The sequence below is a fragment of the Lissotriton helveticus genome, chromosome 7, assembly GCF_964261635.1.
Source record: "Lissotriton helveticus chromosome 7, aLisHel1.1, whole genome shotgun sequence".
NCBI lineage: Eukaryota > Metazoa > Chordata > Amphibia > Caudata > Salamandridae > Lissotriton > Lissotriton helveticus.
In genome coordinates this window covers 1,074,262,079-1,074,281,412 of record NC_136068.1, presented here as the reverse complement: position 1 = coordinate 1,074,281,412, position 19,334 = coordinate 1,074,262,079, and the positions used below count along the sequence as shown (strand labels likewise).

Sequence of the window (19,334 nt, the reverse complement as noted above, 5' to 3'; positions counted from 1 at the left end):
CAAAATATCTGCCTCATACATTATATGTGAATACGATATATAAAACTGTAATGGAAAAATAAACATATTGCTGCTGATATACAAACTGATATTAATTCAAAGAATATTCACAGTACAGGAATTATAAAATGTAATACCTTCATTAATAACCTTAATACCATCAAATATGATTTCGGACGTCTACTCCTCAGTGTAATCTGATATTAAAGTGCTAGTGCGTATATAAGTGCTGATAGTCATGACAGTACACAGAAAATACATCCTCTTCGGAATGTATATTTCATGAAAAAATGTAATGTACAACAGTTTTTCATTGATAACAGAAACATCATCCTGCCTGCTACTATGACATGTCTAATTTCCATATACTTTTTATCAAGATAGTCCGTTCGTCTATAAAGTACAGTGCTTCAATAATACCTAACCTAATGTGCAAATCCAGTGTTCTAAAACCCAAACACCATGATTTAAAAAAAATACTCAATTAATGAGGCTACCCAGAGGCGATACTAGATGCCTGGACATAAATGGAATTAAAGTGCAAGTGCTAGAGCAACTATAGGACAAGAATATAAGTTGATTAGTACCTATATGTGGGGACATAATACTGATGTCGGTCAGTGCCCATTCAACAAAGTACCCACATAACTGATGCAAAATGTGGTTAAAAATTTCAAAATTCAGATGACCTCTGTAGAGAAATGTACCAGGGCATGCTATATCAATTGAACAAAAACCTTATGCTCTGGAGTTTGACAACCGAGAAGGATTAAGACCAATGTTGACAGACATAAAGATTGAGTTCATGAATACTGATTACTGAACACACCAAAATCTAGAGGAAATTGTGTAGGTCCTCACTTGTATTCAGGCCGTTAAGCATCTTGGTGTCTAAAGCAAGGATGAAATGTGATTCGAGTTGGCATAGTTTTCTTTCTCTATTACCTCCCCGTCTAGATACAGAGACAGCCCCTATTACAGAATATTTTAACCCGTTCACATTGTTCTGGTTCACCAGTTTGATATGTCGGCCTACGGGGTAGTTGGGATCTGAATTAACAATGGCCCTCAGATGTTTCAGGATTCTGTTGAATACTGGGAGCTTGGTGCTGTCTACATATTTCAGCCCGAATGTACATTCTAGGAAGTATACAGTATAATCAGTACGGCACGCACAATGCTCTTTTATGGGAATGGGTGCCAAAATAAATGCAGGCTTGTATTCAGTTATATTGGCGCCAAATTTACAGGCAGGACAAGACCTCCACTTTAAAAAGCCCGGTTTGGATAGCCACGTTTGTGTCAATGAGACTGAAGTGCTAGTTTTCACAAGGGCATCCCACTTAGAGGGAGCTCTCCTAAAAGTGATAGAGGGTAATGCTGGCAGAATAAGTTTCAGAGTTATGTCAGTTAGGACAATGGGCCACTGAGAATAGATAATATTACAGATCTTTTTTTCTTGTTTACTAAAAGTAGTATCTCATTGACTGCGCGTTGTTCTTGTTCAACTCTACTCGAGATGTTTGATCTACAATTCTATCACTTTTAGGTACTAGGCATGCCTCTCTAGACTCTGAGTTTGCTTTGACAAGGGCTTTTTGTAAATCAGATCGTTTGTACCCTCTAACAAGGAATCGATCTAGTGCTTCCTGAATGTATCAGATCGTCATCCAAGCTACAAATTCGCCATAAGGTATACTGTGTATCAAATGTCGAGGGTGCAAGATTGTAGAGTGGAGGATCGAGTTCCCAGAAGTATTCTTGCAATGTAATTTAGTCTGAATCTTCCCTGCACTGATAATTACTCAGTAACACTGGGTAGTTTTAAGACGATTTTTTAGTTTGCTAATAACTGTGGCACAATTTAATTAACCTTAAATAAACTTTCCAGAACAAAGTCTCATCCACTTCAGCTCCTTTCTGGAAAGTTTCGGGGTGATCCATCAAGTGGAGGCTAAGAAAAAAAGGATGGGGCAAAATGTGTTTGCACTGCTAAATCTCACATATCACATCACTTGTGACATGTTAAATGACCTCAATAATAAAATCGCTGCAGCATCTGAAATGACAACACTATGCCTGTCGTCAGAACGAGTTATAGTTACTTTAGGGCACAAGTTATAGTTATTCGAGATAACTTTAACTTGGGAATTTCAATGGTTTTGTTACTTTAAAATATATATTTTTTTTGTGCACCACCGAGAGTCATTGAGACATACAAAGACACAATACACTAATGGCATATTAAAACACACAGAGACATATACACAAAAAGTAAGAATCCACCTACTCTCAGTACGGATCTTTTTCTGCTCATGAATTGTTATCTCTTTCTTCATCATCTCCACAGAGGCCTCCTGCTCCTCACGGTCCTGGGTCAGCTTCACCAGTTCATTCTGCAGCCGCAGCCAGTACTGGCGCAGTGAAGCAATCTCCACACTGTACTCCTCAATTTGCTTAGTCAGTGCATTAATCTGGATTTCCAAAGGTCCAACTTCTTTACCCTAAGAAAAAATATCATATGAGAATGATAGGTGAGATGGAGAGAGAGCTCAGAGACAACATAACTACTACCTAGCAAGGTAGTCACTATACAAGAAAGCTAACTACCTAAGGCCCAATCTCATTATCACAAGATAGACTCACTGTGTGAGAAGGCACAATATACCATGTAAGGAACAAATAAATAAGTAATTTATTTGCATGATTAGTCAGTCAGTCAGTCAGAATACTTTATTTCGATAATTCAATATCATAACAAGACAACGGTACAATACAAAATCTGCCTTATTTACACAAAGAGTAAAAAATATATATAACCATTTAAAAAATTTCAAAGGATTTCCTAAAATTTCATAAAATTTCAAAGGATCACATAAAATCCCAACAGCCTGTTTAAATACCCTCAGTGTCAATTTTACATGGTAAACTAGCATCATTTCAGTTTACAAGATCCAAGTTCATTTAAGTACAGTTAATCCTTTTCCTGGTCCGAGCAGCACCCACTAAAAAACTAGCAACATGAAAAATGATACGATGGCTATTTAGTAGTTGTAAATACAACAGAGCGGGCTTAACTTGCAGGAATCCTGCCTCTTTAAGTATAGGAACCAGAAATGTCATCCCTAATTCCGTGTAATGTCCACAGAACATCAAGAAATGCATTGTGTTCTGAGTGGAGAAGTTGTCGCAGCTACAGGGCATAGCGTTTTCTGGGGTACTCCAATTAGGGAAGTAGCCTAGGTTCAGGTGGATCAAATTAAAACGGAAACGGGTTAAAAGGAACCTGTGATATGGACGATTCACCGTGTAAAGGTAAAGTTCGGGTCCTGGTGGGTTAGCTACAATAAGGTTAGCCCTTACAGTGGGTTTTTTAAGTTCTAGGTCCTCTCTCTCCAGTGCCAACATATACGACATAACACCCTTGATTTGGGTAATATCCTTAGGTGTTATTAACTCTGGTGAAGAGAAGAGCTCAGGTCTCCCTAGTTTATAAAAACTGTTTTTAATGTATGTCAACCACCGGATCTTATTGACATTTTCTAGTAGGAGACAGTCTTTCATGATGATGTGGTTCGAGGAGATTTCCTGGTTCAGCCAGGTCTTCATCCAGCATGTTAATGGAGCCACTTTTATCATGTCAGAAATAAATCCTGCCCCCAGCTCAGAATGGATGGTATATGAGGGAGTGGACTGTGGCACTGTAAGGACAGATCTCATAAATTTATTTTCAGTCACCTGTAAACAATCAGGGGGACTGTATCCCCATATTGAGCTACCATATGTGGCAACTGCAAGGCACTTAGCTTTATATATCTTCATTATTGCTTCTATAGGCCTTGCCCCCAGTTTTTTTGTGAAGCCCTGAAGAGCAGAGGTTGTTCTTGCAAAGGCAATATTTCTATTTTTAAGTTGCGGGCCCCAACTCCCTCTCTCATCAAAGGTAATCCCCAGGTAAGGAAATATTGACACTCTACAGAGTTCTTCCTCACAGCAAAAAAAGGTTTTAACTAGTTTCTTCCTGGAAGTCCTCCCCATGATCATCACTTGTGACTTCTTCGCATTAATTTTAAGATCCAAGGACCTCATAAAGTTCCCAAAGGCATCAAGCAGCCGTTGTAACCCCACCCCCGTCCGTGAAAGAAGGACAGCGTCATCCGCGTAGAGGAGAACTGGGATACCAAGTTTCAAGAGTGACCTTCTTTCACGCCGGCTCTAAAGCGTTAATATATACTGTAAAAGGAAGGGGGCCAGGATACATCCTTGCCTGACCCCCCTCTCTGAATTAAAATGGCTAGAGCAGCGCCCCTCAGCAGTGACCCGAACTGAAGCCGATAGGCCAGAGTGTAAGCCTGCCAGAAGGTTGACCAAGGCCTGATCAAATCCCATATTAAGCAGGATTTGCCATAACTTTGTCCGATTTACAAGATCAAAAGCCGAGGAGAGGTCCATGAATCCCAGGTATATTGACCCCTCCTTAGCCTTAGTGTATTTGTCGATTAATAATTGTAGATTAAGGCATTGGTCTAACGTGCTCCTTTTGGATCTAAAGCCATATTGTACATTCGACAGTACCCCTCTATCGTCTAACCAATCCTTTATTTTATGCAGAATAACCCGACCCAGGATTTTAACCGATGAATCTATTAGGGAGATAGGCCAGTAACAGGAGGGGTCCTGCCTATCTCCCTTTTTAAAGACTGGGATGATGATGGATTTCTCCCATGACACCGGTATGTTATTCTGTTTCAGAGCACTAAAACACTACACAAGATCTTAGCCCAAAATGTTGGTGCGCATTTGAATATGTCTGCAGGAACCCCGTCAGGGCCTGGTGCCTTATTTTTTAGGGTCTGTTCAATTGCTCTTTCCACTTCTATAGCCTCGAATATCACAAGGGAACCCTCAGTTCTGGGAACAACGGTGTTCGTGTGATTCTCAGAATCTGGGGTAGAATATATTTTCCCAAAATGCGCTATCCAGCCCTCGTCTGGGATGTTGGACTCAAGGGGCGAGTTATCGTCACCCGAAAACAGCGGTTGATTTATAATTTTCCAAAACTGCCCACTGTTTTTTAAAACCTCAGGAGCAAGTAATTGTGTCCAGGCCTCTTCTTTCAACTCTGTTTTCCTATCCTGAATAGCTTTTTTGTAAGCAGTCCTTAAACTCGCTATTAGTGATCTATCTTTCGGGGTGGCCTTCAAAGCTTTAAGTAGAACTGCATGCGCCCTTGAGCATTTTTTATTGAACCATCTCTTGTCAAAATGACTAGTCTGTCTAGTTCCTACGAGTAAACTATGGTTGATTTGTCTGCAAATATTATCAAAACAATAACCACATTTCTACTTTGGGCTTGCCTCTCTAGGCATATGGCTACATCATCCTCAACCCTGTACAGTACTTCCTGCAAGAAGGTTTCGGGAACTATTTTTGACCATTTTAGCCTACGGCCTTTATCTTTAGCAATCACATTTAAGCCGCCCTTGTGTGTCACAGTTTTGAGGGTCAACAGATCCGCAGACAACATCTCTATTAAAACTGGATTGTGGTCACTAAAAACCGAGACCTCAGTCTTATAATATAAAACCTTCGACAAAATGAATGAAGACATAAAAATGTAATCAATAATTGTACCATCGTCTGTACACCTTTAAATGTGGGGGTCCTTGAACCACATTCCCCGCAACCTGACTCATAAAGATTCCATGTCGCCAAAATGTTTTCAAGGGCCTCCCCCCGTTTTGAATGTTCAAGATGTATGGGTAAAGAATATAGGGGGCCCTCTTCTTCTGAACTGGCACAAGGTTGGTTGCAGGGATGAATATTAAAGTCTCCCATAAATATTATTTCAAAGGCATTTACAGTAGTATTGTATACTGACAGAAATTTCTCCAGTAAATCCAGATTAAATTTAGTGCTCTCACTGGCACAAGAATTATAAAAATTAATGAATAGAATTTTGGAAGTATCAGGGGGGATAATTCAACAATTAAGCAGTTTTGACATCCTGAGTTACACTGGGTTAACCTACCCTTTAGATCGAGTTTAAATAAACTAAGTAGGCCTCCCTTGGCTCTTCCTGCCACACCATTAGTAGCTGGAATACAGAAATGTCTATAACCATCCAAAGAGAAACTGTTTATCGGGTCCCAAGTCTCTTGGAGGGCTATGATATCAAAAGTTTTTAATGAGTTGACCCAAGTTTCATTTCCTTATTTGGCCTTGATGCCAGCAATATTCCAGGTCATAATCCTACAAGTAGGGTGCAAAAGCTGGACTTCAGTCCTCGAATTTTGCGTTAGTCAGTCATTTTCCTCCATTGATGATAGAGGGGTATATCGATTGGCCAACGGCAAGGCTTGGTCAAATATTCTGTCAGGCCTGAGGATCCTACAGTATGGATCCGCGCTATTTAGAGTTTGAATTCTGTTTTGCAATGGTGTAGCAAGGTCAGGCCTAGGGAGAGATGAAAAAGTAGTGTACTGATTAATGTATGTGTGTGGTATATTACTAAGGTGGCTGTAAAAAAAAACAAGAGGACGTGCACATACAGTGTTATCGGCAATTGGTAAAGAAGCCGCTCTAAGCAGGACTGTGGCAACATGCTGCGGGTGCTTAAAATTAACAATAATACAGTCCCCCCTGCTATTCTTTCTAGAGTTACCTATCCAACTAACTCTTCGAGTAGATAATATGTCATTTGAAAAGGCAACTGGGAACCCACAATTTTTGTTCAACCATGATACTGCTTTATTTTTCAGGGAGTCATGGGTTTCTTGCCGAGACTCAGTAAGAAGGGAATCCACCCCAGGTACATTGGTTAGTACAACCACGTAAGGAGCGCAATCTGGGGGGAGATTAGCAGGACGTCTTCTCCTTACTTCATTCCACCCCTCCTTGTTCTCTACTACTGTGGTCAGTTGGTTGTTAACACTCACTGGGGGTGGTTGAGTAGCTGGAGCTGTTTGAATTGCCCTAATTCCCCCATTGGAAGGAGCAGCTGCCTCTATGTTTGCACTAGCGCCCACTTGTATAACCTTATTTGTTTTGGCCAGGGCAAAATGAGAGTTCAAGAGGCCACCCAGTCTAGTTACTTCTTTAGATACCTGATCTAATTTGGCCACTAGGGGTTTAATCATAAATTCCAGTTTAGTTTCAATAATACTGGCCAACAAGTCAAATTGGTCCGGGGACAAATTTATCAACTCGCCCTTATTTGGGGTCTCCGTAGCTCCCTTGGAACTTTTGGGTGGTGAACCAGCTCTTTTAGTTTTCCTGTTGCCCCCCCCCCCCGCTTAGTCAGTAGCTTCCTACAGGCTCTTACTACTCTGCGTACCGGGGAAGGGGCTGGGGAAGGGGCCGGGGAAGGGGCCGGCAAGGATGCCGGGGAAGGTTGTTGTAGAATATCCAAGGGGTCATCCAGCACCACCTGGCTACGCACTGCAGAACCAGATATTTCATTATTAGTTATTGTTTGACCACCTTCAATGCAGCTATGATCTAAAACAAGAGCTTCTATGGGAGCAGACAAGCTTGTAGGTGAAGCCGGAGGGCTTACCCGGCTTAATGAAAGGCGCCGGTCTTTGTTAATCTTACTTACTACTTTAACCAAGTAGTTATCCATCGTTATGGGCGCTGAGGAGGTTTTAGCAGATCTAAGTTTGGACATTGTTATAGAATAACTCGCATAAAAATACAAACTGCGATAACTGGGGATGTAAATATGATCATACAAATTACATTAATGCATAATGCGAAAAGTCTCACAGTGTTGGGGAATGTCTGATCCGCAAACAACCAGGGTCCGGGGCCCAGCCCAGCCTCGTCCTGCCCCGGACTGCCACAGACTGTCCCGCCCTTGTCCCGGGCTTCTCCCGGCACATGCCGCGCGCGTCCTCGCGGGACGAGCTAGCACGCAGGTCTTTATGCGCCTCCGGGCGCAGGATGATGACAGTGGCGGCGTCCTGGGTTGGGGCTGCTAGGAACCGTAGTCCTGGCCAGCGGAGCAAAGCCCGGCCAGACAGGAAAAGCAGAGGGGGTAGGTCGCTCGGCGGAGCGAAGCCCGGCCGCTACACCCAACAATCAAAGAAACGCCTCGAACGCCTCAGCGGAGCAAAGCCCGGCCGGCGTGAGACCCTCTTTGTGCAACACAAGGTCCTCGACAGCACGCAGGTCTTTATGCGCCTCCTGGCGCAGGATGATGACAGTGGCGGCGTCCTGGGTTGGGGCTGCTGGGAACCGTAGTCCTGGCCAGCGGAGCAAAGCCCGGCCAGACAGGAAAAGCAGAGGGGGTAGGTCGCTCAGCGGAGCGAAGCCCGGCCGCTACACCCAACAATCAAAGAAACGCCTCGAACGCCTCAGCGGAGCAAAGCCCGGTTGGCGTGAGACCCTCTTTGTGCAACACAAGGTCCTCAACAGCACGCAGGTCTTTATGCGCCTCCTGGCGCAGGATGATGACAGTGGCGGCGTCCTGGGTTGGGGCTGCTGGGAACCGTAGTCCTGGCCAGCGGAGCAAAGCCCGGCCAGACAGGAAAAGCAGAGGGGGTAGGTCGCTCGGCGGAGCGAAGCCTGGCCGCTACACCCAACAATCAAAGAAACGCCTCGAACGCCTCAGCGGAGCAAAGCCCGGCCGGCGTGAGACCATCTTTGTGCAACACAAGGTCCTCGACAGCACGCAGGTCTTTATGCGCCTCCTGGCGCAGGATGATGACAGTGGCGGCGTCCTGGGTTGGGGCTGCTGGGAACCGTAGTCCTGGCCAGCGGAGCAAAGCCCAGCCAGACAGGAAAAGCAGAGGGGGTAGGTCGCTCAGCGGAGCGAAGCCCAGCCGCTACACCCAACAATCAAAGATCGCCTCGAATGCCTCAGCGGAGCAAAGCCAGGCCGGCGTGAGACCCTCTTTGTGCAACACAAGGTCCTCGACAGCACGCAGGTCTTTATGCGCCTCCTGGCGCAGGATGATGACAGTGGCGGCGTCCTGGGTTGGGGCTGCTGGGAACCGTAGTCCTGGCCAGTGGAGCAAAGCCCGGCCAGACAGGAAAAGCAGAGGGGGTAGGTCGCTCAGCGGAGCGAAGCCCGGCCGCTACACCCAACAATCAAAGAAACACCTCGAACGCCTCAGCGGAGCAAAGCCCGGCCGGCGTGAGACCCTCTTTGTGCAACACAAGGTCCTCGACAGCACGCAGGTCTTTATGCGCCTCCTGGCGCAGGATGATGACAGTGGCGGCGGCCTGGGTTGGGGCTGCTGGGAACCGTAGTCCTAGCCAGCGGAGCAAAGCCCGGCCAGACAGGAAAAGCAGAGGGGGTAGGTCGCTCGGCGGAGCGAAGCCTGGCCGCTACACCCAACAATCAAAGAAACGCCTCAAACGCCTCAGCGGAGCAAAGCCCGGCCGGCGTGAGACCCTCTTTGTGCAACACAAGGTCCTCAACAGCACGCAGGTCTTTATGCGCCTCCTGGCGCAGGATGATGACAGTGGCGGCGTCCTGGGTTGGGGCTGCTGGGAACCGTAGTCCTGGCCAGCGGAGCAAAGCCCGGCCAGACAGGAAAAGCAGAGGGGGTAGGTCGCTCGGCGGAGCGAAGCCCGGCCGCTACACCCAACAATCAAAGAAACGCCTCGAACGCCTCAGCGGAGCAAAGCCCGGCCGGCGTGAGACCCTCTTTGTGCAAATTTGCATGATTAATTAAAACCGTTGCCACAATATTTACATTTTTTATAAAAAAAAAAGTGGTCAGGCACGTATGCTATGTTGACATCTATCCTTTGAAGCTTGAATTTCATCTCTTTCTAAACAAATTTAAAATCATGTCATGCCTTCAAGAAAGATGTGTATGATTAAAAAGGGAAATACATGAATATACACATACAAAACAACATGGAAGGAACATGAATAATGATATCCAAGCCATGATTTGCATATAGGCATCTTTATCTAGAGGCAGGAAGTACATTTATGAAGGTAATGAATTACTGAACGGTCTAAATAATTACATCAGGCTGGACTGATTCCTGACAAGGCACCAGACTTATCACAGTAATAATAAGTAGAAACAATGCTATGATTAGGAAAACATTTCGCTAATGTTCCACATGAGGAGGAAATCTAACTGTAGTCCACCTATCAAGGAACATGAACGAAATTGCAAGTGTGCTGCCTGATCCCAACACTATGGGATGATGGTCCACATAGAAAACATCAGCATTCTTATGAATCCTCTCATTTCTTAATCTGCAACAGTGTCACAAGAACTTGCATTGCCAAATATGAGTATTCTAGGCAACACCGAGATAGCCTTGTTAGTTTATAAATAAAGCCAGCCACCTCTGGATACAATCTCTCACTTCAGATTTTAAAAGAATGAGTTTAGATAATAAGCAGGAGAAGAAATAGTCAAATTCTTGTAAGACAAAAAACTGGAAATTCATAAAAATAACCTTGTTAGAACAATAGACCAACAGACCAATAATGCACAGATGACTAACACTGGAGGAAACTTCTGGATCCCAAAAAGGAATACAGGAGCATAAAAAAGGTCATGAGCGGGCATCAAGTCAACTATCTAAGTTGCGATGCATCGAATGCCAAATTCTGGCCTCTTTTCATAGTAAATACCCTGAAGAAAATTCAGAACAACAAAGAGGAAGGGAACACAACATCTTGCTTCTGAGTACATGATGGAGGACCAGGTTCCCAAAGTTAAAGAACTAACTTAAAAATCGTGGACTGAATTTTCCACTGGAGTAAGCTGAAGATCAAGGAATAAAGATGGCTGTGTCTGCGCATTACTCACACACCCACACACAGGCAGTGCTATGCTTATAGAAATTGCAATAGCATATGTTTGTATAAAATGTGTTGCTAGCAATATATAAGAATGTGTATGAGCAGAAACTGAGTTTCCCACATGCAGTTATAACGAGTGCTTTAAAAGTAAAGGTGCTGCCTTGTCGGGTGCCCAGAGTGGTAAACTACTGCATCAAATCTGGCTTGCTGTGTGAGATGGCAATACATGTGTACATTGGTTTTCGGAAACCACTGCATAACAGTGGTCTCATAGACTTGGTTGCCCGAACATCAAATGTCAGACAACCAGCTTCAAGGAAATGGGTGCCCAATACAGTTTTGAAGGTGCTGACTGAATTTTTTTTGTCAACTGTGTCTATGTGACAAAATCTTTATATTAACTGCACTCAAAAGCATCTTAGCTGACCAGGAAGATCGATTCTAGGTACCTAAACCTACCCTGAGGAGAAAAAGTATGCATATCAACAGTTGTTATGTTGCTGTATGATCCCCTTATGGCCCGCAAAAGACCCTCACAAAGCTCACAAAATACCTTTGCAGAGCAACCAAAAGAAGAAAAGTGAGGCTAGAATATTGGTTAAGAACACATAATTATTGTACAAATAGGAAAGAGTAACTTTGTACTTGTAGGAACTATTATACTATGGCTATAGCAGTTATCAGATTAAGCCCTTCTCTCCAAACATAATGCCTGAAATAGATGTTGGCGGACCTGGTCCTGCCGTGGCTTTTTGGACTGTTTTACCGCCTGCCTACTTGGCAGTCCGTCCGCATGATTCAGATATTAGAGGGTCCATGAACAATAGGCCGACTGAGTCCTTCTGACTACGCTAGCATATCCCTCCCGCCTTGACTGCGCCAGAGGAAGAAGTGGCTGTTCGAGGGAGTCCAGCCAGGACTGCCACCGACACAATCATGATGTTCCTTTTTGTCGGGGAAAATCTGGTGAGGAATCTTCCTACTTTGAGTTGGCGGAAATGGTGAACGAAGAAAAAGAGGTGAAAACGACGTACCTTTTTTTCGTGCTCCCGTTTCCGTCTTCAGGTCCTTCCTGTGCTGCTACCACAATGCTAAGTCACCCTGTTGTTGCCGGAATCTAAGGTAGGTTTCTGTGTCACTTGTCTCACTATGAATTGTGTGGTCACATTTGCTTTCGCCTCATGTATACTATATTGCTGTTGCATGCAATTTTTTAAAGTGCAAACGGTACCCAGTCTGTTAATGCCACGTCTAAATACAGCGGACAGAATGCCGTCAGCTTGCCGGACTACTTGTGAACACTGCCGCAGCGGGAGGATGGTAACACCACCAAGATCTAAATCAGGCCCATAGTCGAGAACAGTAATTGACTGTACTGTCTTTATTGGCACTTCTTAAAATCATACATAAAGCAATGCAGCTCTACTGCAGACACTGGTATGCCAAACTTCCTGGCCACACTTTTCAATCAAGCATAAAGCTGGGCTGTGTCATCTAGGGAGGAATCTAGCTGGGAGTTTTTTCCCCACTTCCTTGAATAAAATATAGTTACTTTAGTTTTCATCCTGGTGCTCACCCTCTGAGTACCTTTCTGGTCCTCCTAACCAATGTCCAATAGAGTGGGAAGCACAGGGCATGGCTTTGCAGGTGACCCAGATGGCGTCTGCAGTATGATCATGGTAGCTGAGGCAGTTGGGCAGTGGGCACAAGAGTTGGCTACTGAAATGGCAATGGAGGAGGTCCCTGTGGAGCGTTGAAATGTTGGTGCCTTGGAACAAGCTTGTGCAAAGTCTCTATTATTTTATCAAAATTTAAAAAAATGCCACAGAAACCTGCATCGTAGACAATTCCCTGCAAAGATATTGGGACTCCTAGTAAGGCTGATAGCTCTATCTGATGTCATCTGGAGGAGGATCTTGCAGAGCGTACTCTTCATATTCTTGTGAGCTGTGCAGGGGCTCCACAGCATTATTCCTACATGGTGACTTTTCATGCTCCTCCTCTTGATATTCTGAAATGTGGTACACCTTTAATTGAGCAGGGTTGTAGACCATGTCCAAGGTGTGCTTCTGGTCACTTAAGTACTCCTCTGTCTCTTAATCCAGATTCTGGACCGGTAAACGTTTTGTCACCTTTAATGGAGACTGCAAATAAGAGACTGGTAGCTCTAAATCAAGTTAAAAGGCAAATTCAGCAGTTGTCAATGGGATAATCAAGGGTACCAATGCTCATTCTGTGAGGAAATTTTTTAACTTAACTTGTAAGCACCTGTTCGTTTCCCCTCAGCAGCGGCCAGCTGGTGGATGTTGCAGAGGATTGGAAAAGTATATGTAATACAATTTAGTCAACATTAGCTATTTGCTGTGCTTTAAGGACAATTACTTACCTTCGGTAACGATGTATCTGTAAGAGACATACATTAGTTTCCTTACCTTATAATTATCCCCAGGTGTCAGACTGGACCCGGAGAATTTTTTCTGTAGCAGTACCCCTGTGCGTCAGTAGGTGGCGTCGGTCGACTCCGCGTCTGTCGTCGGCGTCGTGGTCGCCGGGATGACGTTGCGGTGTCTACTTAGACGCCGCCCCTGCACGCTGATGTCAGTTCTGACACGACGTTCCACGCCAGTAGAGCAGAGCCATGCAAGACACTGACCTCTGGTGCACAAAACTAAGGCCCTGGATGGGAGTCTCTATCCCTAGAAGTCAGTTCACAGAACGGGGAGGATGGATGGGGCTGTAAGGAATCTATAACTAATGTATGTCCCTTACAGACAGTTGAGGAGCTACAGCTTTTTCATAGCTGGTTGAATGAGAGGAATCGGTTTCTCAAATTTCCCATTGAGTTTGACAGACATCAACTGGCGTTTCTAGATCTGCTCATTACATCTACAGCAACGGGCCTACAATCTGAATTGTATCGAAAGCCCATGGCAAGAAACTCCCTATTAAACTACGGAAGCTGCCATCCCAAGGCTCTGAGGGACAATTTGCCCTATGGGCAATTTCTCCGAATACAGAGGAATTGTTCTACAAAGTCTGCTTTTGAGGTCCACTCTAGGACTCTAGCGGCAAATCTGGCAGAGAAAAACTATCCCAACAGTCTAATTCGGAGTGCAAAGAAAAGGGCCTCTAATAACAACAGAGAGAGTCTGCTGGAAATTTCGCCCCGAAGTTAAAACAAGAACGGATCACGTGTGTCAACACATTCTGTACACAATCTAATCAAATCCAGAAGATTGTGAGGAAACACTGGAGGATTTTGAATACTGGCACTGATACACTCCCGCCTCCTTTGTTTGCTTTCAAGAGAGGTCAGAGTCTGAGAGACCAACTAGTTCATACCAGATCTAAGAACACCATCCCCCGAGCTGTAGGGACGCTTTGGGACCTGCCAGCTGTTACTGGACACCACCTATGTGGCAACTGTGCAGCCTGCCCACAAACATCTAAGACGCATAACATCAATATTGGCACAGATCGTCCTTGGCAGCTGAGAAGGTTCACGAATTGTAACAGCACGAACCTCATATATCTGATCACTTGTCCCTGCAATAAAAAATATGTGGGGATGACGACCAGAAAGATCAAGGTGCGGATCTCTGAGCACAAGAGTTCGATCAGATGCTCCAAACAGGCCACCAAATTAACCAACCACTTTTTACAAGTAGGACATTCACCCACTGATCTACACTGGACAGTACTAGATCAACCACTTATTCCATCTGGGGTAACAGACATCTCTGCCTTTCTGTTCAGATGTGAACAAAAATGGGTGTTTAGGCTTAAATCAGACAAAATAGGGTTAAATGAAGACATACCCTGGATGTCGCTCTAAGTGAAGATTGTAAAAATCTATCCACAGTATTAGAGCTGGCTCCTGTATTTGTCAAGAAGGTTAACATAACATTACATACCATACATAAGCCCTCAGTCAAGTCTGGGTCTTTAATTTTAGAGAAAATCTGTTGTTTTGTGATACTTGGTCCTGCACAAGGTGTCTTACATTCGGCACAAGACTCGTGGACAATATCGACAGGGCATGAGCTATGCGATTTGTGATTTGCACTGCAAATGTCACGATGGGCTATGTGTGACACCCATAATAAACTGTTGTAGTCATTGTTCTGTGTTTGTTTATGATCAGGCTATCGGACTGACTAATGCAACAATAGCGCTTAGTTCGAATATTTAGATCGGCAAATAATGGCATGTGATGATAATTATGCCATTAGTATTACATTGCTCTTCTATTAGAGCGCAAATCTGCAAAAATTATATGGAATGAAGAGATTGCTGATAGAACTACATTTCCCTTCCACTCGCGTGTGGAACACTGTTGATGATGTCACACACGCGGGCGACGTTCCTATCGGAAAGAACTTGTGCAACAATAGCGCTTAGTTCTAACATCAAAATCGGCGAACAATGGCATGTAATGACAAGCATGCCAATAATATTACATTTCCCTTTTTATCAGAGCGCAAATCGGCAAAAATTACACCTAATGAAGAGAAGGCTGATAGAACTACATCTCCCTTGAACTCGTGAGTAACACTTTGATGACGTCATACATATGGGCGACGTTTCAATCGGAAAGAATGTATTGGCCATAACCTCACCGCGTCGGTACCTCCCCAAGAGACAGCCCAGAGGGACGTCCGGGGTACCGACGGAGAGGTGAGAGCGTGGCTGCTGTTATTACTTTCCTCCAAATAGAGAGCAGCGTAGGATATGGTCTAAGCATTCCGATGTGAAAGTGCAAGGGTTGCGAGTCTGTTACGGCCACGAGTGTGTGATTGATGGCGCGTTTTAATTAAATGGACTCTTAGACGCAGCGAGCACTCCTCTTTAACATGATCAAGCTTAGCACGAATTACGTGGCTGAGAGAGGGTACTCGCTACTTGGATTGTATTACAAGCAGTATGTACTGGCGAATACTTTCTTTGGGACTGACGGCATGGCCCGCATATTTAATACTCGCTATCTAAAGATAATGTTGGAGAGGCTCTTCAGAGCGTAGCGGGTCACTAGGGACTGGCTGACTACTGTTGTTTCTAGGATATTTTAAGCCCGCAGTGTAAATAGCACTTCTTTTATTCCCTTCGTTAGAGCGGTGCTCCAAGTACCTGAGCTGAAGCCAGGTGAGGTGGGGCTGTTCCTTCCTGCCACAAAGGTGAGTGAGCATGGAAATAAGAGGGCAGAATCAATTGGCCCTTTGCGGCTGGTTAAACATTAGCTGGCTAAAGAAATTGATTAATTAATCATCTGGGCACATGATAAATAGGAACTGACTGTGCTTTGTTTGTCTTTCTTTTTTATGTATCTGGTTTCTCCCCCATGGACTCTTGCATTATGAAGTCAGGAGGATGGTAACGTATCACGTCTTTAGGTGATTTTATTCTATTTTATCTTTAGCAGTAGCATTAATGGTCCTGGGGAAGCAGCAGGAGACCACCTGGCTCCGTTCGTCTGCAGAAACATGTCGACCTAAGATACTTACTAGTAGTTATTTGTTACACTACTACTTGCACTGTTTTTATTGATTTGGGATTGAAGGGGTACAGAGTAAAGTTTTTTTTCCCTGTCACTACCCAATCTTAACTTATTTTACTTCTCACTGATTCACTTTCACTTTATTTGGCACTGCTACTCAGTCGTCTACAGACACTTTTTCCATCCCTTTCCATCCATCAATGATGTTTTGTTATAGTTTAGGCTTATAACATCTGCCAATCTATTGTGGGTACTTTACCTTCAAAGTTTGAGGGTCCCCAGATGATGAAGGGCGGTCTCGTTAGATGACTGATGGGAACTCTTTCACATTGAGGGAGTTCCACAGGCAAGATTTCACTTTCTGATTTTACAGATACATAATTTAGTTAGCTTTTTGTGACCCACTGCTATTCTGTGTTGGTGTATTTATGTAGTTAGGGGCCATAGCAGATTTGGTCGTTAAATTTCCCCTATGACCCTCTACCCTTAGTGTTTTGTTGTACCTTACAGATACATCAAGGTAAGTAACTCACCCCCTAATAGACCTCCTTTTGTATCGACCTTTACTGACACCCCTCTCCTCCCCTGTAAATTCACAACCCGTGCTAAGCATAATGATTACCCCTTAAGCACCCCACCCAGCAACTGTAACACTTCCTCTCCGCCTCATCGTGATACTTGCAACTTAATCTTGGGAACCAACTCTCTTATTAACTCCCATGACTCCCCTTATCCATCCTCGCCTACCATCCCCTGCTCATCCACAATACCTGTTCTCTTAAACACGAATAGACTCCCCCCCGACATCCCCTAGACCCCCCCTAACTACTTAGATCTATCCCCCACTGCCGACCCTCCCCTCCTCTGGTCCCCTTTCCCCTTCGCTGCATGTTGATAAACTGTAGATCCGCCTCCTGCCACGCAACTAAGATTTCTGAAACCATTCTCAGTGAAAACATTGACATCGCCTTCCTTACTGAAACCTGGCTCACCACCCACTCCTATCCTCGACCTGCTTATCCCTCCAGGCTTTTCTATTATCAGGAAGGACAGAATCAAACAACCAGGAGGAGGCCTTGCCCTTATCTTTAAGGAGAAACTCGACATATCACCTGTCTTACTCCAAGACCCTTCGTCTTTTGAATACCGCTGCGCCGACCTCTCTTTTCTTGGCTTTCCAACCACACGGCTACACACCATCTACCACCCCCCAGGAAATTGCCTCCCCTTCCCTGAAGAGATGACTGATCTTATTATTCAAGCTTCAATCTCTCAACCCAAAAATCTCTTCCTGGGTGACTACAACATCCATTGGAACAAAAAAGATGACCCTGCATCCTCCCTTTTTAATGAAACCCTTGACATCACTAACCTGACCCAACTCTGCCTAGCCCCCACTCACATCAAAGGTGCCACCCTAGATGCTATCCTGATGAACAAGGATATGGCCTCTCTCTCGAATATAACACCTGTTGATTGGTCCGATCACCACCTCATCCTCTTCACCCTGAACTGCCCCCCCACTCCCCCGCCTCTATCAGCACTCTTCCCATGAAACCGACTCGTAACCTTCACCTCATCCCACCTGACGAACCGGAATCGGCAATTAAAACTCGCCTACTCCTCCCCCCCCACTCTCTTAGCACCAATGATCTCACTGATCATTATAACAATTCCATTCTTGACGCCCTTGACTTAATTGCCCCCATTAAATAAAAAAAACAAAAAAAATCCCTCCAAAGTCCTGGTTCAACGCTGATCTCAATAATGAAAGACGGACCCTCAGACAATCAGAACGCGCCTGGAGGAATCACCCCTCCTCTGAAAACCTTGCCCTACTGAGATTCAATCGAACACATTACAAAAAACATATCTTTAATGAAAAAGCCACCTTCCACCGGTCTCAACTTGACCAGGCCAGAAACCGTCCCAGAGAACTGTTTAACATTGTTAAAAAACAAACCTCCTCTGGCCCTCCTAAACTTGCAGCCTCTGTCGATAGATGCGAAGAAATTGCCAGTTTCTTTTCAAACCATGTCAACTCCATTGAACTATCCTTCTCTTCCCCTCCTCTCTCTCCCCAACCTCCCTCCACCCAACCCACCTTACCTAATATACCCAGTTCACCTCCTTCCCCCTCCCTCTCTCATCTCACCTATCAACCTCCCCCTTCCAACTCTCATTCCCCAGCTCTCCCTATTCACTTATTTCCTCCTCCCCCCCGCACCCTGACCCCACCCAACCCCTCCCTTCTCTCACCCTGCAGGATGCCTCCTCTACCCTTTCCCTTCCTAAAAATAATGCTTCATGAAGTGTATTTAATCCAACCTCTGAAACCACTATCATCAACATCATCTCCAAACTCAAACCATCCTCACATTCTAAAGACCCCTTCCCCGCCCACGTAGTTCAAGAAATCAAATACACCATTGCCCCAATCTGGACCGATATCATCAACTCCTCTCTTTCTTCTGGCTGCGTTCCTGCCTCCCTTCAGCTAGGTCAAATCTCCCCTATTCTAAAAAAAAACACTGCCGACTCTAATGATCTGAACAATCTACGCCCTATCTCCAACCTTCCCTTCCTCTCTAAAGCCCTTGAAAAATGTGTTCTGTCCCAGCTAGACAACCATATCTCCTCCTTCAACCTACTTGACATCTTCCAATCTGGGTTTAGAAAGGGATGCAGCACAGAAACAGCCATGCTCAATATTACTGATGACATTCATCGCTCTCTTGACAAGGGCGAATCCTTCCTACTAATCCTCCTGGATCTCTCGGCGGCATTTGATACGGTACACCATCCCACCCTGTTGAACACCCTAAAAGTTCGCTTTGGTTTAAAAGACATTGTACTCCAATGGTTCACCTACTTCCTCCATACCAGATCCCAACAAATTAAACTCAGTCACTGCCTTTCTAAACCTCAACCTGTCGCTCTCTGAGTCCCCCAAGGGTCTATCCTCTCTCCAACCCTTTTCAACCTCTTCATGGAACCCCTCACTCTCATTCTCAAACAAGCCAAAATCAGCTACCACCTATATGCCGATGATACCCAACT

The 19,334-nt window shown here is 44.7% G+C and overlaps 1 protein-coding gene across 2 annotated transcripts in view; it reads right to left on the bottom strand.

The window, feature by feature from the left end:
- The window catches only part of CCDC40 (coiled-coil domain 40 molecular ruler complex subunit), an 808,572-nt gene that overhangs the window by 403,441 nt on the left and 385,797 nt on the right, over positions 1-19,334 (bottom strand). For both annotated transcript variants that reach the window (XM_078654053.1, XM_078654054.1), the window contains one exon: positions 2,291-2,504. In XM_078654053.1, coding sequence (XP_078510179.1) covers positions 2,291-2,504 — 214 coding nt within the window. The remainder of the gene's footprint in view (positions 1-2,290; positions 2,505-19,334) is intronic.